The sequence below is a fragment of the Temnothorax nylanderi genome, unplaced genomic scaffold (assembly GCF_030848795.1).
Source record: "Temnothorax nylanderi isolate EJ_2023f unplaced genomic scaffold, tnyl_v1.0 TNYL_tig0383_pilon, whole genome shotgun sequence".
Taxonomy (NCBI): domain Eukaryota; kingdom Metazoa; phylum Arthropoda; class Insecta; order Hymenoptera; family Formicidae; genus Temnothorax; species Temnothorax nylanderi.
In genome coordinates this window covers 134,090-157,883 of record NW_027249445.1, presented here as the reverse complement: position 1 = coordinate 157,883, position 23,794 = coordinate 134,090, and the positions used below count along the sequence as shown (strand labels likewise).

The 23,794-nt window shown below is 40.9% G+C and overlaps 3 protein-coding genes across 6 annotated transcripts; 2 read left to right on the top strand and 1 right to left on the bottom strand.

The window, feature by feature from the left end:
- The first annotated feature begins 254 nt into the window (after positions 1 to 254).
- LOC139782027 (uncharacterized) lies at positions 255 to 5,974 on the top strand. Its single transcript, XM_071720929.1, has 3 exons — positions 255 to 1,314; positions 1,467 to 3,593; positions 5,844 to 5,974. Exons 1-3 carry the CDS (start codon positions 255 to 257, stop codon positions 5,972 to 5,974), a joined length of 3,318 nt encoding a protein of 1,105 aa, XP_071577030.1.
- A 7,430-nt stretch (positions 5,975 to 13,404) lies between these two features.
- Positions 13,405 to 17,874, bottom strand: LOC139782035 (serine/threonine-protein phosphatase 6 catalytic subunit-like). Of its 2 annotated transcripts, XM_071720939.1 has the most exons (4): positions 17,739 to 17,874; positions 17,556 to 17,661; positions 16,684 to 16,845; positions 13,405 to 16,597 (listed from the first exon to the last, which is right to left on the bottom strand). In XM_071720939.1, exons 1-4 carry the CDS (start codon positions 17,820 to 17,822, stop codon positions 16,407 to 16,409), a joined length of 543 nt encoding a protein of 180 aa, XP_071577040.1. In that variant the 5' UTR covers positions 17,823 to 17,874; the 3' UTR covers positions 13,405 to 16,406. The 2 variants fall into 2 exon arrangements, 1 of the variants encoding a protein (XP_071577040.1); XR_011720775.1 differs by lacking the exons at positions 17,556 to 17,661; positions 17,739 to 17,874 and adding an exon at positions 17,031 to 17,449.
- On the top strand, positions 17,634 to 20,259 carry LOC139782034 (uncharacterized). 3 transcript variants are annotated; one of them, XM_071720937.1, is made up of 6 exons: positions 17,634 to 17,774; positions 18,349 to 18,583; positions 18,695 to 18,908; positions 19,061 to 19,192; positions 19,280 to 19,396; positions 19,575 to 20,259. In XM_071720937.1, the coding sequence occupies exons 2-6, from the start codon at positions 18,386 to 18,388 to the stop codon at positions 19,856 to 19,858; spliced, it is 945 nt and encodes a 314-aa protein (XP_071577038.1). In that variant the 5' UTR covers positions 17,634 to 17,774; positions 18,349 to 18,385; the 3' UTR covers positions 19,859 to 20,259. The 3 variants fall into 3 exon arrangements, with proteins under 3 accessions (XP_071577038.1, XP_071577037.1, XP_071577036.1); XM_071720936.1 differs by having other exon boundaries at positions 17,655 to 17,869; XM_071720935.1 differs by lacking the exon at positions 17,634 to 17,774 and adding an exon at positions 17,878 to 18,173.
- The last annotated feature ends 3,535 nt before the right edge of the window (positions 20,260 to 23,794 follow it).

Genomic DNA, 23,794 nt, shown 5'->3' with positions numbered 1-23,794 from the left:
CGTCGGCGGAAGGCCGCTTCGGAAAAACTACTACTATCGAGTTACCTTCACATTCCTTTCGCGTGTAGTGTTCGCGTGTTATGTTATTCGACTTGAGAATGGAACGTCGTGATGAATGAAATTTCGCGAATTTAGTGAATGATTCGGTCGGACGATTAGCGATACTTTTTCTTTTTTTAGGAGCACAGTAGGATTCCGTCGGTTTCTCGCGAGAGGAAGATTTAGCGTTTAATAACCTTTAGCAATTTTTCGAAATGGATCCAATCGAGCTCACCGACGAGTGGATTATCCACGCTTCGCGCGACGAGCGAATCGCCGAGTTAAGTCGACGCGAGCTACCGACCGACGGATCCGACCCCGAGTTGACACTTCGCTTGTTACGCTTGTTGACGGCCGCGCGTCGTGAATCGAACCGCGTGACCGACTTCGGGTCAACCCGCGCGGCAAATCTCGAACTAAACCAAATGACGGGGGTCGAAGCGAACCACCCGGTCAGTACCGGATATCTCGATATCCCGGCGGAGGACATCCGCCCGGATAGCCCGTCCGCGGCGATGGGCGCGCCTCCGTACCTCGATCACTCAGACGTTTCCCGGAGTCACGCGCCTAGAGCCTCGCCAGATCCGAACGGTAACTCCGCGACGACCATCTATAATATTATGCGGAAATGGGACTTAAAGTTTTCGGGCGCGCGCGGAGAGGATGCCGAGACATTCCTGTTGCGTGTCGAGGAGGGCCGCGAATTGATCCCCGTTGCGGACGAGGATATTCTGCGATGCCTCCCGTTCTTCCTATCGGGTATCGCGCTTTACTGGTTTCGCGGAAAGCGGGAGCGCCTGACGACATGGACCGCGTTTAAAACCGCGTGGCGTACCCGTTTCGGAAACCCGGATTTTCAGTTTGCCCTTCGCGACGAGATAATGCGGCGCACGCAGGGGGAACAGGAGTCCGTGACGGACTACCTGACGTGCTTAAATACGCTTTACGATCGATTATCGCCGCCGTGGCGCGAGGAGGAAAAGGTCGGGTACGCACACCGACATATGCTTCCCCGTTTACAGACACAGATACCTCGAGACTCGGTCCAAGATATGGACGCGCTCGAACTACGGGCCGCGTGTGCAGAGGCGAGTTACCGTGCCGCGCAAAACTATCGCGCTCCTCCTCCACCAGAACGCTCTTTCTTCCCGGATTTAGCGTACCGAACGCCCCAGGGCGCTAATCGCAATCCGGGGGGGAAACAACGCGACACCGTGGCCGCGCTCGGCGTGTCCCCCGCGAATTCGAGCGGCACAGGGACGGGCGCGAGAAAGGGTAAGGCCGGCGGGCCGAAAGCGAGCGCCCCGGCCGCGACCGCCGCCCCTGTGACAGGCGCGTCGGTCAATTCTCCGGCTTCCGCGAGCGTGAACCCCGCCGCCACGTGTTGGAACTGCGACCAAACAGGACACTTTTCGCGCGATTGCCAGGCTCCGCCGAGAAGGCATTGCTACCGTTGCGGAAAGGTAGAGGTTACCACCCGTACTTGCCCGACGTGTTCGGGAAACGAATAGAGGAGTCGCGAAAAAGGGGCAACCCGACTCCTACCCCCTCAGCCCCCGGAAATTTATCAATGGGAACTCGGGATGCCGCGTATAGCGCGTTTAGCGATCGAGGAGGCTCGGCCTCTCTCAAGTTCCTCCGCGTGCAAATCGCGGGCTACGAAATAAGCGCGTTAGTAGATTCGGGTTCAAGTCGTACGTTTGCCGGTCCGGAAGTTACTGCGTTAATTAGGCAACTCGGTTTTTCGTTTACTTCGACTGGCGGGAAACGTGTGACGACCGCGACTAATCAAACCGCGAGAGTGAGGGGGGAGGTAAAGGTTCCCGTTAGCATACACGGTAAAACTCTGAATCTGAGGATTCATTCGCTACCGACTTTAGCGTTACCGTGTATCTTGGGAGTAGATTTTTTGATAAATTTTGGGATAAATGTGAATTTCGCGAGCGATGCGTGGAGTTTCGTGGATGATCCTTCGCGGCAGTATTCTTTTGAAAAAGGTTCGTCGAGTTCTCTCGCGAATGTTCGGGTGATCTTGTCCGAGAGTGAAAGCGTAAATCTCGAGCCAGGTCAATCGGGTGAAGGGGAGAAGACACGAAAGCCGGAGGCATCACCTCTCGTTTGTTGTGGGCTAAGTGAATTGACGCCGGACCAAGAAAAGCGTCTACAAGAATTTTTAGCGTCTCAAATTACGATTAATTCGGACGAGCTCGGGGCCACCACGTTAACCGAACATAATATCGAGGTCGGAGACCACCCTCCTATTAGGCAGCGTTGCTATCCCGTATCGCCGAAAATAAAGGAGGCTATCTACGACGAAGTAGATCGGTTGTTAAAAGCCGGTATTATCGAGCCATCTCAGAGCGAGTGGTCGACGCCGATCGTGATAATCAAGAAGCCCAACGGGACGTACCGTTTTTGCCTAGATTTCCGGCTAGTAAATAACGTTTCGAAAAAGGACGCGTACCCGTTGCCGTACATGAACGGAATTCTCGATAAACTGCGGAAAGCTCGATATATTTCGACCATAGATCTGAGCCAGGCCTACTTCCAGATTCCGTTATCGAAAAGGAGTCGGGAGATCACGGCTTTCGCGGTACCGGGAAAAGGCCTTTTTCATTTCAAGCGGATGCCGTTTGGCTTAACGGGAGCCCCCGCAACCCTTCAGAGATTATTAGATCGGTTGATCGGACCAGAGATGGACCCGTACGCGTTCGCGTATTTAGACGATATTGTGGTGGCTACCGAAACGTTCGAGGAGCATCTCGAGTGGTTGAGCCGCGTTTTCAAGCGTATTCGCGAAGCGGGCTTGACAATAAACCCCGAGAAGAGCAAATTCTGTCGCTCTCAGGTGAAGTATCTAGGATTTTTGGTCCAACGGGAGGGGTTGAAGGTCGACCCCGACAAGACCGTTACGATTAGGGAATATCCCGCGCCGCGTAACCTTCGGCAATTGCGGCGGTTTATTGGTATGGCGTCGTGGTACCGCCGTTTTATCCCGCAGTGCGCTACTCGCCTAGAGCCGTTAACGCGACTACTTAAAAAGAATCAGGTGTGGGAGTGGGGCGAGGACCAACAAGCCGCGTTCGAGACTATTAAGGAGTGTCTCACGTCTCCACCCACCTTGTCGTGTCCAGACTTCAGCATACCGTTTGAATTACAGACCGACGCCAGTTCCGTCGGCTTAGGCGCGGTGCTGACACAACAGATAAACGGGGCCGAACATGTAATTGCTTTCGCGAGTAGGGCCCTGTCTGACGCGGAAAAGAAATACTCTACCACCGAGCAAGAGTGCCTAGCGGTCATATGGGCGATTAAAAAGTTTAGGCCGTATCTAGAAGGCTACCGATTTACTGTCATAACGGACCATAGCAGCCTCCGGTGGCTACATAATTTAAAGAATCCGACGGGACGCTTAGCAAGGTGGGCTCTCGAGTTGCTCGAGTACGATTATAGTATCGAGCACCGAAAGGGTGCGATACACCACGTGCCGGATGCGCTCTCGCTAATTTACAGGACGTTGAGTTGTGCGCGGTCGCCGCCGTCGAGGACGAGTGGTACGTAAAACGATTAAACGAGGTTAACGAACGCCCGCGTCGATTCCCGGGATGGAAAATAGACGAAGGAAAATTATATTTCCGCCGACCTCGCCCTGTCATAAACGAGACCGTAGTTGATTTAGACCAATGGAAGCTCGTCGTGCCGAAGGAGTCGCGCGAGGAGATAATACGCGAGAGTCACGATCCGCCTCAGGCCGGACACTTGGGCGTGGAGAAAACCTACCGCCGTATCGCGATAAGATATTATTGGCCGCAGATGTTTAAGGATGTCGCCCGGTACGTGCGCCGGTGCGATACCTGCCAACGGACAAAAGTGGAACAAGACGTTCCTGCGGGATTAATGGGTCAACGGGTAATCGAGGCTCCGTGGACAGTTATCGCCGCGGATATTATAGCCCGGGAGGTAACGACACAAAAGTGTCAGCGATTTGATTAGTCTTGGAACAAAGTAATTTCTCTTGTTTTAATAGTGTTGTTGATGAAATGCAGAGTCTGGCTGCGCTGTCTCGCTGGAATGGGCGTTGCGGCGCCTGTGATCTTGTCGTAAAAACACTTATGTTGGAAGAATTTGATTAGTGCTGAGCTTTTATATATTTGTTGTTTTTTGTATAAAGAAATGTTTTAGAAGAGTCTGGCATGCAACTGACACTGGAAAATGAGTCTGGCATCCTCCCAAAGTCGTTGTAAAAAGTCGATTTGTAGAATCATTTGATTAGAGCTGTAACTTGTCAAGATGGTAGTTTAAATATATAAAATTATAAAAAAATAAGTCTGGCTACTTGTACTGGCTGGAAAATTGGTCTGGCACCCCCTTTAAAGTCGTCTGCACGAGCGCGCCGGTAGCTCGTTGCCCGCCGTATCTCTAAATATTATTAACGCATTACTCATTGAAAAAGATTTTTTTTTGTCCAAAAGGAAAAACGTAAACGATTTCGTGCTTATTAGTAGTGGAATAATGTGTAATTAATTATGTAATAATCAGAAATAAAGTAATTTAAAAATAAAACTATATTTTAAAGTAGTCAACATTATGCAAGTATACGCTTATAAAAAATCAATTAACTTTATTTATTAAAATTATTAATTTATTCATCTGGATAATCTGTAATCAAACTTTCAATTTCTGAACTTTCATTTTCATCATCGGTGAGCTCGGTGTTGTCGGTATCGTCATCGGATTCTTCTTCGATTTCCTTTGATTGAGTACGTTCATGATCTGAAAATAATTCAAAGTTGAATTTATTATTAAAATTACACGATTTTAATAAGCTGCGATAAAAACAAAACTTTTACGAACTAAACTAATTAACTCGTTTTATTTGCAAAAAAATATAAATTATTATCTTAAAATCATATTTCTAAAGTCATGATTAAAGATTTATTAACAGTGTTTAAACCAAAATTCTTTATATTTTTCTCCCGACTGCTACCAACCTTCGGTTGGCGAAGACGAGGGAGTATGCGTTTTTATAAACTAAAATATTATAATATTATAAATGAATAATAAGTTATTATAATGATAAGTATCTTTATTAATTTCAAATTATTTGTTGCATCATTATTATAACTTTATTATTAGTTTATTTATTTAAAATTAATTTTGCATTTATTTAAAATAAAATTAATTTATGAAATATACCTTCATTTTCTTCCTCATTCGATTCAAGTAATATATCGCTCACGAACGGGGGGCAGTTGAACTCCTTCGAACCAAGTAAGAAAGAAGTTGACGAAAAGTACGAGTTTACTTGGTTCGAAGGAGTTCAACTGCCCCCCGTTCGTGAGCGAAATATTACTTGAATCGAATGAGGAAGAAAATAAAGGTATATTTCATAAATTAATTTTATTTTAAATAAATGCAAAATTAATTTTGAATAAATAAACTAATAATAAAGTTATAATAATGATGCAACAAATAATTTGAAATTAATAAAGATACTTATCATTATAATAACTTATTATTCATTTATAATATTATAATATTTTAGTTTATAAAAACGCATACTCCCTCGTCTTCGCCAACCGAAGGTTGGCAGCAGTCGGGAGAAAAATATAAAGAATTTTGGTTTAAACACTGTTAATAAATCTTTAATCATGACTTTAGAAATATAATTTTAAGATAATAATTTATATTTTTTTTGCAAATAAAACGAGTTAATTAGTTTAGTTCGTAAAAGTTTTGTTTTTATCGCAACTTATTAAAATCGTGTAATTTTAATAATAAATTCAACTTTGAATTATTTTCAGATCATGAACGCACTCAATCAAAGGAAATCGAAGAAGAATCCGATGACGATACCGACAACACCGAGCTCACCGATGATGAAAATGAAAGTTCAGAAATTGAAAGTTTGATTACAGATTATCCAGATGAATAAATTAATAATTTTAATAAATAAAGTTAATTGATTTTTTATAAGCGTATACTTGCATAATGTTGACTACTTTAAAATATAGTTTTATTTTTAAATTACTTTATTTCTGATTATTACATAATTAATTACACATTATTCCACTACTAATAAGCACGAAATCGTTTACGTTTTTCCTTTTGGACAAAAAAAATCTTTTTCAATGAGTAATGCGTTAATAATATTTAGAGATACGGCGGGCAACGAGCTACCGGCGCGCTCGTGCAGACGACTTTAAAGGGGGTGCCAGACCAATTTTCCAGCCAGTACAAGTAGCCAGACTTATTTTTTTATAATTTTATATATTTAAACTACCATCTTGACAAGTTACAGCTCTAATCAAATGATTCTACAAATCGACTTTTTACAACGACTTTGGGAGGATGCCAGACTCATTTTCCAGTGTCAGTTGCATGCCAGACTCTTCTAAAACATTTCTTTATACAAAAAACAACAAATATATAAAAGCTCAGCACTAATCAAATTCTTCCAACATAAGTGTTTTTACGACAAGATCACAGGCGCCGCAACGCCCATTCCAGCGAGACAGCGCAGCCAGACTCTGCATTTCATCAACAACACTATTAAAACAAGAGAAATTATTTTGTTCCAAGACTAATCAAATCGCTGACACTTTTGTGTCGTTACCTCCCGGGCTATTATGGGACCGCTCCCGCCCAGTAAATCGGGGCACGCGTATCTTCTTGTGGTTCAGGATCTATTTACAAAGTGGATTGAGTGCTGCCCACTCCGTAAAGCGACCGGCAAAAAGATTCGGGAAGCGATCGAGGATCTCGTCATTTTTCGTTGGGGCGCGCCGCGCGTGCTGCTGACCGATAATGGTACCGAGTTTCTGAATCGCGAGATACAATCGTTGGCTGAGCAATATGGGTTTCACCATTCGACGGTACCGCCGTACCACCCTCAGGCGAACCCCGTCGAGAGGGTTAACAGGGTCCTTAAAACAATGATTACTGCCTTTTTGGGACGAGACCATCGTGAATGGGACCAACATATTCATGAATTTTGTTTCGCGTATAATTCCGCGTATCACACGTCGCTACAAGCGACACCGGCGTTTTTAAATTTCGGGAGGGAACCACAGCCGGTCAATGTATTCCGCGGCCGAAACGAGGCGGCCGAAGTGGAACTCGCGGACCCGGAACAGTGGGGCGAAAGGATGGCGCGAATCCGACTACTGCGGGAGTGGATCGTGGAGAACTTAGAGGCCGCGAGACAAAAGCAAACGCGGTATTATAATTTGCGTAAGCGGGATCGGCAGTTTGCGGTAGGCGAACAGGTGTTAAAAAGACAACACGTTTTATCGTCCGCCGCACAACACGTTTCTGCGAAATTGGCCGCGAAATTCCATGGCCCGTTTACCGTTAACAGGATTCTGTCGCCAGTCGTGTATGAACTCGCCGATTCGTTAGGCAATTCGATGGGAAAAGTCCACATTAAGGACTTGAAACCCTATTTGGAATAAGAGTCGCCCCCCCCCCCCTTGAGCCTTTCTGTTATTACGAGAGATTTACGCCTTGAGTCTTTCCCTCCCTTAGGCTATCGCTTATTGAGGGAGAAAGAGGGGCTACGATGGAGGCTGACCCCGACCGACTAAATCGGTGGATCGACCGAATGCTTGCAGGGGACGACCCTGCCGACCGCGTAACCCGATGGGTTAATAGGCTGCTTAGGGTGGATCAAGCTCACCCGGGTTTCTGGCGGGCGCTAGGCGACCGGATGTTCCGACACTCCCGGCGACATACGGGCGGAACGGAAGGGCGAGATGGGTCCCGAAGAGCGGTGGCCGCCCAGGCCACCGTAGAGACCCAAGACGCGGTCACGCAAACCGTCCCGGTAGTCAGGGAGGTCGGCACACAAGCCAGCCCGGGACGAAGATCTTCCCCGTCCACCTCATCGGAGGGATCCCGTGAAGGAGATATGCTGTGGTGGTTGCAGCAGTCGCCCGACTGGGAAGGGGCCCGTTCGACGTCGGTCTCGGGACTCCGGTCTTACGAGGCCGTTGACTGGCCGTCCGTTCCGCGGGACCCCAGCCCGGAAGCCCCACTGGCGGAAGGAGGCGAGAGGGACGTTAACCCCGTGGCCAGGGAGACCTGCTGGAACTGCGGCTCTCCCTCCCACTTTGCCTATGAGTGCCCTCAGCCGAGGCGAACAGGCCACTGCTTCCGGTGCGGCAGGGAGGGGTACACCGTCCGCACGTGCCCGGAATGCGGCGAGGCTTGGCGTAAGGAGGGCCCGTTTAAGGAGGGCAAGGGTCACGATAGGGGCCAGGAAGCTCCACGAAAGCGAGGACCTCCACCAGGGACACCCCGCTACTAGAGTGCGAAGCGGCACTACCCTCGGGCCCGGCTGGCCTGAGAGGGGAAGAGAGGACCTCGACAGCGCACCTTCTCCCCCCCCCCGTTTTTTTTCTTTTTCGTTTGGGTTATCGCGAGAATTCCGTTTGTTTTTTTTTGCTGACACCCAGTCGAATTGATTTCGCGTTGCCCCGGATACCGCGGGTTCGAGTAATTTTTTTTAAGGGGTCTCCTCAAGTGCGCCTTTTTCTTTTTTTTCGTTTTCCTTCTCTCTTTGCTTCGTACCGCCGTCTGAATCGGCCCTAGTAGATTAAGCTCGTTCGAAAAATTTGTTCTGTTGTCCGTGAGGATCTTTTTCGTTTGTATGTGATCTGACTTTAATCGGACGTTACCTAAGAGCGAAGGCTGTAAGTCCCTAACGAGAGCTCAATGGGCTGTGAATAAAATTTTATTGTAAATAGAGTGAAATCCTTGAACCCACCCCCGAGACCTCCGTTCACTTGTTAGTTTCCGAATTGCGAAAAACATCGCCGTTAAAGTAATCGGCGTATCCGAGAGTAAGCGTTGCCGCGTGAGCCCGATAATACGTTGAAGAGCCGCGATGGAAATAAAGTTGCGCTCCCGTTCTGGGGTCGGCGCGTCATTTCGCGTTGGTGTTGGTGTGCTCGCCGAAAGCGGCGTAGCGAACTTAGCCACGGTACAAGCCGGCGTACCGGGCTACTAAGGGGTGCATCCCCGTTGTAGTCGACGCGTCCTAAGAATAGAAGGGCGGTCGACTCTGACGAAAAATCGTCGACGCGTCCTAGGAATAGAAGGGCGGTCGACTCTGACGAAAAATCGTCGACGCGTCCTAGGAATAGAAGGGCGGTCGACACTTAGCGTGGTTAAATCGGCGACGCGTCCTAAGAATAGAAGGGCGGTCGACATTTGACATGGGTTTAGGCGGTCGACACCAAGCGCGAGGCAACTAATCGTCGTAGGCCATCGTAAAAGTCCGACTTGCGTCGTGTCGGTACACAAAAGGAAACGGTCGAAACTTGCGTTCCGAACTACGATTCCGAGGATTCCGAGGTTCTTGCGACGCGTGGGAAGGGGACTAGAATAAGGACTATTAGTTTTGTGTGATTTTTTTTGTGTTTTGTATCGTCCCCTCTTGTGTTGGTCTGGAGCCCTTCGCTGGAGATCTCGATCGCGCGAGCGCTCTCACGGTAACCCCGGGGAGGCGAGTGGTTAAAGTGGAGGCAACCGAGCCCGGTATGCTCTCCCTTGGGGTGGGGTGTTGTGACGTTGCAGTTTTGCTGCATCGTTGCAGCGCCCCGCCGCCGTCACAAGGCGCGGGTTTCGCGACCTTTTTTACGCCCGAGGACGGTTCAACGAATCGATGCGAGTTCTCCAGGGGCATATTAATCATTGCGTTACGATATACTGATCCCTTTTATTTTGTATTGTTGCGTGGCGCCTCACCGAGCTGAGACTGGAGTTCCTGAGAGGATACAAAGGAAGCGGACGCGGAGTCGACGAGAAAGATAACGGCGAGAGCTCGGACGACGGAAAAGCGGATCGAAGCGACCCGCGGGCCGCCGAAAGCGACGGAGCGCAGGAACCCGCGCGCGGCGCGTGACACGGCGGCGGGCGGACCCTTAATGGCAGGGCCCCGGGACGCCGGGGCAAAAATCAGCCCAACTGTCCTCCTCACACTGCTGACCGGATTCCGGGATGGATGGCCACCATTCCCGAACCGGTGCGGGAAGGAACACGGAGGCAGACACGTCCCGTCCGCCGCCGGGAAGAATACCGGAAAAGTTGCCGCGCGAGCGAAGGGCCGTTTAGCGCCCTGCGGAAAGCCGTAATTCACGGCCCTACGCACGAATCCGCCGCGAGCCTGCGAGCTCACCCCTCATTGGTCCGCGCTCCAACGTCGCGGGGCCGCGTACGCCCGGGGTGGGGTGCGCTATCGATTCCGCCATCGAGCGAAATTTCGGGAGCATTCGTAAATCGTCCTCGGTAATCGACGCACGTCGAGAGTCAAGTCGCGGTATTGTCTCGCATTCCGGAGCTGAGTACGACGTCCGGCTGCTATCTTAGCGACCCTTGGGACGACGGCAAGGACCCTCGGGAGAGGATCTTCCTACGGTGAGGTTGCCTCGGTAACATTTCATGTAAAGCCACGACACCGCTCCCCGGGTCGCGCTCTCGCTCGGGAAAATTCGCGATAATTAGCGTATCCGCCGACAAGGCGTATTTAGCGATCGATAGCGAGAGCGAGGGGCACCGGAATGGTCTCGTGGCCGTGGGATCGCGATCGGAAAATACGAACCTCTGGAGATCGCGGTAGGCGCGTCGATGACGACGTTCGAGATAGCGGATACGCCGTTTCACGCGCCCTTCGCGTTCACGACCGCGTGTCTCGTTATGCGTAGTAGTTCGCCCGGTCGAATCTTAGATTCTGCACGCGTAATTAATGGCGTCAGAGGGATATTCGCGTTGGTTTAATTGCGTTACTCACGATTCGCGTTCGGACATTTAGAGTATCCTCGTGATATCGGCTGCGTTGAGATATTATTCGCGGTAGGATGTGGATCGCCTTAAGATACCATTCGCGTCGACTTAATGTTGTGTCTCGTTATTACTCGCGGTAATTCCGTAATCTTTCTCGCGTTAATTCGAGTATTTCGCGTTATGCCGAGTGTCTCGGCGCGTCATTTTTCGCGTTGGACGATCGCTGACGATCGCGGGTGTTGCGTTCGATCGGAGTCGCGTGCGTAATCTCCGTTCTTGCGTTAGGATGAATTGGTCATTTTGCGTTAGTTATAGTATTGTTCGCAGTAATTCCGCATATTTTCTCGCGTTAGCTTAGTATTTCGCGTTACATCAAGCGCCCCGGCGCCTTATTCTTCGCGTGAGGATATCCCTGGCGATATCAAATGTTGCGTTCGTTCCTTCTTGCGTTGGGACGTTACTCGCGTCGCGTTCGTGCGTTAGTTTAAGATGATTCTTGGCGTTAGTTTAAGATTACTCTTTGCGTTAGTTTAAGATTATTCCCTGCGTTAGATTGAGATTTTTACTTGCGTTAGAGTAAGATTCTTATGGCGACAGAATCCCTGCACGGGTTTGGGAACTTGCGTTCACGCGCTCCCAGCGTGGCGCATTATCATTTCGCGGTATTTCGCGCCATTATTTCGCGTTTATTTCCGTTATGTCGTAGTCAGTCGTAATTTGTACCGATATTCTATGTTCTTTGTCCGCGAACTTTTCTACTATTATTAGCTGTGAAATTATATGATCTCGATGATTTTGTAAGTTTAGTTTTCCTCACACGTTCTCTTGCTGCGCCTTCCGCGCGTTTACTGAGTTAACGTAATTTTCCGTTTATTTCTGGCGTCCGCGTTATCATATTTTGTATTCGAAATTTGACGCCCGCGTTATCTACCACCTGCTATTTGCTTTTGTTTTGAAAGCCACATTGGCACTTACTGTTTCATCCAAAAATTTCTACAGAATAAATGTTATCTTTTATCTGTTAACCGCTTGAGTTCGTGATCTTGGTTATTTTGCGTCACCCCGCCGAATACCGCGCTGCCCTTCATCAACCCCGCCCTGCTATTAGGTCGAGCTAGCCATTCCCTCGCACACCGACTTATTTCGTTTTGCGTCTCATTTTTGGTTTCTCGCGATTTCGCGGACGCGAATTCACGCGTCTGGCGCCCAACAAGAAAATCGTTTCGTGAAGTGTCGGAGGTGCGAGAGACTCACCGGAGAGGCCTATCATCCCGCTCTCCTTTCCCCTTTTGATCCGGCACACGTCCCGGACCGCTCCGGGAGTGAAAAAGTCGTGACAATATATACCTATATATATTCTCTCTTTGTAATTGGCGCAGTATTAAAAGATTTCACTTTTTTTTTTTAAATAGATACCACTTGTTATTTAAGTTTTTTTAGGTAGATATCACTTGGATTGAATAAAGTAACAATTTTGTAATATAATAATTTTGTTAAGAAAAATTAAAGCTACTACCACCTAGGTTAGAATAGATTTTATATTTTTTTAAATTTAAAATTAATGATACTACCACTTGGTTTTTTTCGAGGTAACAACCACGCGTGTACTTGGCGCCTTTTTTTACCTTTTTTGAAAAAGGTAATTTTGTACTAATATCATGCATTTTGTAGTGTTACGCATCCTCTTCTAACTAGTCTTATAAAGAGTATATCTTACAAACAGTATGTACAGATTGTAAAGCTAAAGGTGTTACAGACTATTATTTCTAAGAAAATAGATTTTTTTAAATAACATGTAGACATGATACAAATAAAACAAATTTATTCTTTATGTTTTTTTGTACTTTTAAGTACTCTGCATTTAAAAATAATTTACATTATTTTCATCCATTTGTATCATGTCTATTTGTTATTTTAAAAAAATTGGCAATTATACCGTTCAATAAAGCAAAGTTTCAGCTTTAAGAATCTGTTTTTTGAATTGCAATACGATGATTTTTAAGGAAGTTATGAGCAATCAAAGTCAAAATGCTCATTTCTTATTCAATCCACGATAAAAACTTTCAAAAGTAGAGATTTCAAGCTTTAAAATCCTTTTTTTAAATTTAAATTTTGTTCATTTTTAACAAAGTTACAGCTGCTTGAATTTTGCCTATTTTTAAAGATAAATTTAGTGTTCTTTTAAAATACCTGACACATTGAAGATAATGAAAGTGCTTCTAGCATGCTCGGATTTTAGATTTCGAATATGCAACAAAATCAATATGTAAGTATTGATATTTCTTCAGAAAAATGCATCAACATTGGTTAGCGCTTAAACGTTAAAATTTATTTTCTTGCGTTAAAAACTAAAGCTACGATTTATTTAAACATTATTGGTGCAATAACTAGGTAAAACATCAATTTAAACATACATGTGTAGTTTAGACAGGATATAAATCCAGGTCAGAATTACAAATTTCTTGAATGTACCAGCATTTAATTATACAGTAAATAATATATTTATTTACAGTTACAATAGATTATACATATTAAATAAAACTTGATTTGGTAAGTATGAAGTAAATAACAACAATATAATAGTTTTATTAAATGTTTATTTAGCAATTATGTTTTTATGTATGTATAAGAAACGTAGCATATTCACATATTCACTTTGTATGTGTGTGTTCATATGTGTATGGTCAGAGGTACGAATATATAATACTGACGGGTTATATTACTGCTTAAAAATACAGCTTAAAAATAATTATGTTACTGTCTCGGTCTTCTGCCTCGTCTACCCCAATGGTAGTTAGCTGACGACATCTTTCTTCTTGTCGTCGTATCTCCGCGGCTCTGCCTCTTGGTCTTCGAACTGTAAATATGCTCATGTACCATAGCGTTTGGTCCAAAGCGTTTGGTCTGCACTATGCGATCGTGTTCTTCTCTATTTTAAAAAAGGTAATTTTGTACGGATATCACGCTTTTTTGTAGTATTACGCATTTTATAAACAGTATGTACAAGGTGTTATTTCGAGGTATAATACTACCACTTTGTTTTTTTTTTCGAGTATTATTGACAATGCGATTAAGTGCGATTTTTTGCGCATTTTTATTACAGACGTTCTTCATTACATTAACATAACAAAGTCTATACTTTCAAGGTACATGATGATCGTTTTAGAATGGTGTCTACCTGTGAGATCTTTAAGGATTATGCGCAGTGTTCAAGCTCCCGCACGGAGCACATTAAGCTAAATTAGTCTTCGTTATTTTATTTTTATCTTGCAAATTGTCTTTATTTGTTCTCTCTCTCGCGAGCTTACCGATTATTAATATCGAGTCGCCGCAAGCGCTTGGACACTTCGATAAGATTAAAGCGATCACAGACAGAGGCATTCCGGTAAACGAAACGCCGAGAACACCCCAATAGATACAGAGGCTAATACTTCTTTTCTTTTTTTTTTTAAGGATTTCTAATGATATCCGTACCGCACGTAGGGCGTTCCCGTCGTTGCGAAACCGTTTCACGACTCGGAGGCTGCAAATGTAGCGAGTCGAGTTTGTAACGCAAGCTCCGTGTCCCAATTCGTTCTAGATGCGCTCCTCTCTACCTAATGTAATACATTACTCGCGTAAAGTATCGCGCAATTGTAATTGTACGTTATAATAAATGTAGTACAAATAAAGAATATACCGCGCGCGCGTGATGTAAAATTGTAAGAGTAGACCTAAAAGGTAGTAAAATCGTAAAACGTAAATATCGTAGAAAAATTTCGCGAAAAAGCAAAGGCTCGTTCCAAAACAATAGCGGAAGGCTTATGAAATAGAATAAAAAGAAAAAATGATAAAAAATTTCCTCATACACATTCTCCGTTAAGCTCTGATATTTGTATGATTCTTCGTCCTTATGTTAGTTCGTCTATCGATTATCTGTCAGTAAGAAAGCATTTATACTTCTAGTAGACCGTCGTGTTATAGTTCTGAAGGCACTGTTCAAAAGTTTATTACATTTCTTGGAATAACGGGTCTTCGCAAAATACCTCTTCGAATGGTGCGACAAGGAGAGTCGTTATAAACATCGACATGACCATTGCACACGCCTCCTTCGGTCTATATCACAAAATTCAAAATAGAGTAGTCTCAACTTGACAGCCTGTGCCACAATGCCAATGCCGTATTTGTCGGGTCTGTGATCGGTTAGGAATTATCGTGAGCTAGCAAAAATCGATGGTCAGAATTCAGGCTTATGATACGCAATGGCCGGTGCATTTCCATTAATTATGTCATATCAATATCGTATCATTATATTACACAAACGCTTATTAATTTAGAGGCACATTGCTAAGGGTCTCGGTTTTTTTTCTTTTCAAGTTGCTCCCTACATTAATGAACTTATGACAATTAGCTAATTACGATTATTCAATACGACAGCGATTTGGCATACGATATTGGAAATTGTACAAAGATTCGGAGGATGCAATAGTATTTGAAAATATTGTTTTGTACATATATATATAGAAGAGAGAAGTGTGTGTGACAAACGAACGGTGGATATCTTTCTTGAAAAGAACATCAATGTGTGTCAAGGTAGTTTAAAGACAATATTTGAGCTCGGAATTTCTTAAAATTAAGCGTAAAAAAATGTCATGTGCATAAAAATAATAAGACAACTCTCTACAGATGTTATAACGATCCTGCTATCGGATTTCCTTATCTAAGCAGGAAAACTTTGGCTACTGCTACACGCTATTTGTACTTCGGCGAAAAAGAGCCGAATTTACGATTCTTGCTAAGAACACCGATTGCGCATTTAGAAGAAAAAAGAACGGTACGCAGCACACACAGTACCTAACAGTACTAGCAACAGATCATTTATATGTTCAGGAAGACCTTAACAGTACTATATATGCTCACGCTTTAATAAACCTGAATTCTACGCACAACGATTGTAATGTCAGAGAAGCATTCACTGTACTCAGAGAGTGTACTTTTTGCCGGAATGTTTAAACGTGATATTTCTTTTCTTTTCTTTTTATATTCACACACAGCACTGGACTATTTGCGTTATTCGCGCTCATAAATTATTTAAAAGCTCTTAGTCTTTTGAACATTAAAGTCCAGAATGCTGCTCTGAGATATGAATGCTCTACAGAATGTACATAGTAGCAAAAGCGTCTAGACCACAGAATGTTCACATTTGCTCTGATGCAAAATATCGTTTTTTTTTCTCGAGCTACAAAAATCAGGCTGATGCAATGGCATATACTATGTAGATATATAAAAGTTAGCTTTACAACATGTAAAACCTGATAAAGTTCTTAAAAAATCTAAAGAACATTCCCTGAATAAGATCAATCACACGACAATTCAGTCCTCTCTAAGTATCGTACTTTGATCGTAGAACGCATCAAATAATTTCTATTAAGGGAATCAAAATTTTCTAAAGTAATATGTATATAATCAGTGATATATTCTCATGAATCTGTGGGTCCGTCATGGTACCAGCCTGGATCCGGCCAATCAAATCATGTGATTCCGTAGAGTCTAGACACAGACATTTCTCTTCCGCATCCGTACAGATGAGCCACTAAGATAGATCACGAAAAGTACGGAGTGGGCGTTAGAGGTGGGATTACTCTCTCGGAATCAGGCACTGCCTGGAACAGCACGGGTGATCTCTGATTCACTGTCGTGAACTGCATGATACTAGCTATGTTACCACATCGATAACAATAATTTGGGGCTGACCACACTGTGACGAGTTTGTCATTAAACATGTACCTATAACCTGCACGATAAAAATATGCGTCATCAATACATACTTCTGAGATATTTAAAAAAATCTGCGACAGAAATATTTGAGCAAAGACATACCTTCCTGAACTAATTGGTGCGCCCTACAGATGAGTTTAAGATCATTCACTTCCATAAACATGTAAGTCACTTTGCTGCCAAACAGCCAGCCTGCACCACGCGGACTTACTGTCCATGTTTCTACATCTTCTGGATCGGACCAGACCAAATCACAGAAAGCACCTGTAATATGGCAATTAAGCAACGACATTTTATTATTGTTCGCGAAATCGCTGATATTTCCCGACGATGGAAGCGGGATGAGAAGGACGTGCGTGGAGGGTGTCAACGAATTATTTCTTTTGTTTAATGTAACTCAGACCACAGTCTGAGCCGTCTTTAATGCGTCCAAATATGTACAATCTGACCTGAGAAACGATGAGCGGTGTATAAATGGGAAGTCTTTGATGCGCGAGACAATTATATGAATTGCCTCGCTCGTGGTGATTCGCCCGGTGAGCCGTTGAGACACGTGGCGGTCGGCACTCGCGCACGTGTGAGCCTGAGTCGTCGTGTTGATGTACCAGAGCTGATGAGCGGTCTCTTTACACGTTAGCAAAGTATCTCGGCAGCTTCAATCACTGCGATGGGCACTTTAATTCGCAGTTCTACTAGAGAAACGCACAGAGCACACGTCGTACGTCTGATCACAGCGCGGACATGTTTTTGTCTCCTGAGGGAGAAGTTTGCGATGAGCGCGCCCGTGCTTGCGCAAGCTGCCGTGTCGATCCGGCCTGTCGATACCCGATCGATGCTGCCATCTGATGAGATGGCGCAACGTGATGACGGAATCTCGAACAATTATTATTGTACAATAACAGTAAATATCCAGTCATGTAACTTTTATTATTATGTAACATTTGCAATGACATATCACTTTATACAATTAATACCTTTGTGTGGAATCTCTTGATTCCTTTCAATCGTTCTAATTTGATCTAGTGTTCTAATAGCTGGAGACAATCCACCGTGTACACAAAGAACCTGTTCATCAATTAACTAAAACAGAATTTTATTCGAGCGTAATGAAAAGTGAAGTTACAATTTTTAAAAAAATATTTTATACAAATACTCACGGCAGCAACTGTGAGCAAGTCAAATACCCTACAACAGTATGTACTTCCACGCATTAGCATTGCCGTACTTGTTTTGGCATTCATCTAGAACAGAAAATGAAGAGACCAATTACCGTAAAATCCACATAAACGTGCGTGATTTGTCTAGGGCCGGTATTCATAGTCGATGCTTAAAAATAAGAATTTCTTAAGAATGGTCTTAAGATGGCGTTTCGATTCATAGAGAGGCAATAAGATCGTATTTTAGTAACTGCTTAAGAGTAAACTTCAGCAAGAATGTCTTATTACGGAATATCTTATTATGATTTATAAATGCATCTCATATACCATAAGCACAATCTGAAAAGCTCCTCAAACGAAACGATATTCATAGTTCTTTAAGACGGTCTTATCTGTTCACAAAAATGGCAAATAAGGCGTCTTATTCCAAGTCAGGTTCGTAGACCTCTTAAGACAATAGTTTTTTCGAAAAACTTTCTTCTGACTAGTGTTCACTTAGAAAAAGAACAGTTTGCAAGAAATATAAGGAAATCAAAGGATTTTTGGCGCAGTTTTACACTATAATCTTGTGTTTAAACATATATACTGAAATACGTTTTGTTCTCTCTAGTTGTGTCTAACCTTCAATTCGGAAGTTATATAGCAATATGGCCAATATGGATAAATCTAAAAGTAAATCAAAACATTTTACATCAATGGAAAAAACACTATTTATTGATATATTAAAAAGGTATAAGCATATAATAGAAGTGAAGAAAAGCGACTCTACTACGCTAAAAGATAAAGACGTAGCTTGGTTAGAAATTTGTAACGAGTTCAATCTATCACATCTAAGCACGCAAGAGGTAAGAAAATTACATAATAACATTGATTTAATACTTATTGATACCCATATTTATTGATATTTTTATAAAATAAATTTTTTATATTGTTTTTGTAATAATCAACATTTGTAGAGAAATGTCCAACAATTAAAAAAGTTTTGGGCAAACTTGAAACAAAATCAAAGAGACGCTTTAACTAAAGAAAAGCAAGAACGGATGGCAACAGGCGGAGGGCCATCGATTAAATCGGTGGAAATTGACCCCGATATAGCATTAATAGCACCAAACTTGATGAAAACTGCGCCAGCATTTTACTCTTCTAATTTAAACGACGAAGAAGTCAAAAGTATACATCTTTTTACATTATATTAAAAATTTAATACCAAACACACTTTTAATTATTATATCTTAATATACATTTATAATATCTTGATATACACACGTTAATGACGTAACGAATCAATATAACGGTATGTAAAATATATTTTATACTTTTAGAACGAGAAACACTAATAATGGATTTTGTGGTCGAGGGTGATCTTGCAAATGTCGACCTTACATTAGAAGGCGATGAAGGCGATATATATGACATGCTTGGTAACAATAACAACTGTTGTGAAATTTCGGATAGTAAGCTTGATCTTATCATCTTTAACCACGTACATAGGTATTAGAACATTAATTTGCCCAAAATTGATATTCTTATTTTTATAATAGAAGAAAACATTACACCTAACGTACAAAAGAAAATGCATGCAGAAAAGGCATCATTGCAGCCATCAGAGAGCTCTTCGAGCTACATGACACCAAGCACTAAACATTTCTTAGGAACAGGTACACATTAATACTTAAATAATTCATAATAATGTTATTAAGTAATTTTATTTAATAATTTTATTATTATTACGCTTAAATTAATATTTAATGTAATTAATAACAATAACTCTCTACAAATTTTTTATTATTTATTTTATTGTATTTTATTATTTAATACTCTCTTTCTCTTTTATAGAATCGAAGAAGACACAGCAGAGTGGAGAGAAGTTATCATTAATAAAACGTGGAAAGCGTGCAATACCTTCAAATGATGACGAAAATGAAATTTCACTGAAAACACGAAGAATTCAAAAGCTTTTTGATCAGGAAGTGGAATTGAATACATTAAAAATAGAGCACGAAAAAAAAATGTGTGCTTTAAAAGAGCAGCATTTGAAAGAAATGCAGAAGCACGAGTTACGTGCAGCTATAGCTGCAGCAGAAATAGCCGAATTGCAGTTACCGATCACAAAAAAGTAAAAAACTTTTACACTCAAAATTTCATGTTATATGAAATACTAGATAGCATAAGTTCATTTTTTGATATATTAAGTATTACGATAAAGACTGAATTCTATTGCAATTATTAAGAGATAATAAGAAAGAAATAATATATTATGTTGTGAGTATAAAGAAAGATTACTTACTTTGTAAACTTAAGTATCGAAGATTATTGGAAAAAGTACAAAAGGTTGTGTTTATTGAAATAAGTATTGAAAATTGTCCCTTTTAGTTTTTTATTTCTTTTAAGTAAACGGTTGTTTATTTTATATAAATATAAGTGTAATACATTTTACATACTTTATTATACTTTGCATATGTTTCTCGAACAAATTGATATTTGTATGTGCTACAATAAATTAAATAAATATAAACTCATACTTATATAACTTGTTTTTATATTTTATTAATTTAAGAGATGTTATTAATCCCCATTAAACTTATTCTGTCACATCTATACCATATCGGTGAAAAATACATTCAACTGTGTGTGTGTGTGTGTTTGCCATTTAACAACCATTCCTGACAGAGGTGTCAGGTTCTTCTCAATGGAATCATATATATACATATATTACAAAACATACGTACATAACCGGATAAATGACTTCTTTTATTCTGTAAATAATAAATATTATGTTACAATAATTTCAATAGTTCGCGTTTGTATTTAATAGTCTACAAAAACGAAGCGTGCTGGTCCAAGTTGTGTTCGATTCGCATTACGAGAGTCGTTACGAACAGACGTTCTAGTTCTACCGACAGAGTCTATTATATATCTTTGCTGTCATTCTTTCAACGGCAGCAGACGTTTTCAATCAATGTCGACACCAACACAGCACATATATGTATTAGAACTGGTAATTTGCTTCAAAGGTTTCCATATTTGAAGTTAACTTCGAAGTTTCGAAAAATATATTTGATAATTCTGTCTCACTGCGCTTGTAAAATTAATATTTTGTCGTAATAAATACCGTACAAAATTACCTTTCTTAAAAAAAAGGTAAAGAAAGGCGCCAAGTACACGTATAGTAGTGTATATGTTGTTACCTCGAAAAAAAAGAAAGTGGTAGTATTATACCTCGAAAAAACCTAAGTAACAAGTGGTAGACGTACTCTTTGTATCTCGAAAAATCTCGAAAAAATCTGAGCAGTAGTATCTTTATTTCCAAAAAATTATAACCCAAGTGATATACACATCACAAAACTATGTTACCTTATCAAAGAAGAGTCGCGCTTCAAGTGATCTATTACAATTACAAAAAAGAAATGATATCTCTTTAAATTACAGCGCCAATTACAGAGAGAACATATATATTGCCTCAAAAAATAATTGTTGCACTACTTTGAAAAATCTTTACATGGTGTCAATTAGAAAAAGAATGTATGATAACAATTTTATAAGATTAAAAAATTTTATTTAAATTTAACAAGGGAATACAAGATATTTAAATACAAAGTTTACATGTGTATTTTTTAGTGGTCACAAAGAATTACAGAGGAACAGTACAAAATAAAAATATTTTATTAAAATATTTAATCCAACGAGGGAATACAAGGTATTTAAATACAAAGTTTATATATGTATTTTTCAATAGAATAAAAGATTTAATCACAAAGAATTACAGAGATAGTACAAAATAAAAATATTTTATTAAAATACATAAATTTTTCTTGTAAAAAAACTTGGCGCTGCTAGACCTCGAAATTTTAAATAAATAAGGATAACAATAAATAAAAATAATTCATAGAAGAATGCGACGGGAGTAACAAAATGATTATCAGCGTGGTGTGTATGTGCGAGCGAGTGATATGGGTGTGCGTGACGACGGCGAATAATGCGGCTTATAATTAAGTATAGGATAAGTTTATTTATTTATTTAAAATTTCGAGGTCTAGCAGCGCCAAGTTTTTTTACAAGAAAAATTTATGTATTTTAATAAAATATTTTTATTTTGTACTATCTCTGTAATTCTTTGTGATTAAATTCTATTCTATTTCAATAGAATTTTATTCTATTGAAAAATACATATATAAACTTTGTATTTAAATACCTTGTATTCCCTCGTTGGATTAAATATTTTAATAAAATATTTTTATTTTGTACTGTTCCTCTGTAATTCTTTGTGACCACTAAAAAATACACATGTAAACTTTGTATTTAAATATCTTGTATTCCCTTGTTAAATTTAAATAAAATTTTTTAATCTTAATAAAAAGTACATTCAATGAGGATCACGTAAAACGAAGATATCCGTACAAAATTACCTTTCTTAAAAAAAAGGTAAAGAAAGACGCCAAGTACACGTATAGTAGTGTATATGTTGTTACCTCGAAAAAAAAGAAAGTGGTAGCTTATAATTAAGTATAGGATATAGGATGTTTATTTATTTATTTAAAATTTCGAGGTCTAGCAGCGCCAAGTTTTTTTACAAGAAAAATTTATGTATTTTAATAAAATATTTTTGTTTTGTACTGTTACCTCTGTAATTCTTTGTGACCACTAAAAAATACACATGTAAACTTTGTATTTAAATATCTTGTATTCCCTTGTTAAAATTAAATAAAATTTTTTAATCTTATAAAATTGTTATCATACATTTTTTTTCTAATTGACACAATGTAAAGATTTTTCAAAGTAGTGCAACAATTATTTCTTGAGGAAATATATATGTTCTCTCTGTAATTGGCGCTGTAATTTAAAGAGATATCATTTCTTTTTTGTAATTGTAATAGATCACTTGAAGCGCGACTCTTCTTTGATAAGGTAACGTAATTTTGTGATGTGCATCACTTGGGTTATAATTTTTTGGAAATAAAGATACTACTGCTTAGATTTTTTCGAGATTTTTCGAGATACAAAGATTACGTCTACCACTTGTTACTTAGGTTTTTTCGAGGTATAATACTACCACTCTCTTTTTTTTTCGAGGTAACAACATATACACTACTATACGTGTACTTGGCGCCTTTCTTTACCTTTTTTTTAAGAAAGGTAATTTTGTACGGATATCACGCCTTTTTGTAGTATTACGCATTTTATAAACAGTATGTACAGGGTAAAGCTATTTGGAGGTATTATACTACCACTTTGTTTTTTTCGAGGTAACAACATAATACATATACACTACTATGCGTGTACTTGGCGCCTTTTTTTACCTTTTTTTTAAAAAAGGTAATTTTGTACGGATATCACGCCTTTTTGTAGTGTTACGCATCTTAATCTTATAAACAATATATCTTATAATCTTATAAACAGTATGTACAAGGTGTGAAGCTAAAGGTGTTAAGGACTATTATTTCTAAAGAAAACAACAATTTAATATTTTGCTTAGTTTTTTAAAAATAATAATCTGTAACCTTTTTAGTTGTACACCTTGTTAATGCTATACATATGTATACCACAGAAAAAAATTACTACTTAAAAATAAAAATGTAATGTGTCTGAAGTTGTTAATAATAGTTAAAACGTTTGACACACACACACACACCCACACCCACACCCACACACACACACACACACGCACACACACACACACACACACACACACACACACACACACACACACACACACACACACGCGCGCGCGCCTTAGGGTAGCAGAAGAGAGAACAAGAGAAAAGTATCTTCGCGAACAATGGAGCTAGTCTCATGACGATGAGTCAAGTATGTACAAGAGCGAGATCGCAATGACCGATATGCAAGTGGATTAACCTAGTCGCGAAACGTTCACCCGTTATACTGTTGAAGAACCGACCGCATAACATTCCGTCTTTTTCTAATCCCGCTGTGAATCGATTTTCCAGCTAACGTATATCTTATGTCTTCGCAAAGCGTAACTTTTAAATCCTTTAGGGAAATCAATCACTTCAAGACGACACATTTTTTTTAGAGTGATTGAAGAGAAAGACAGAGAG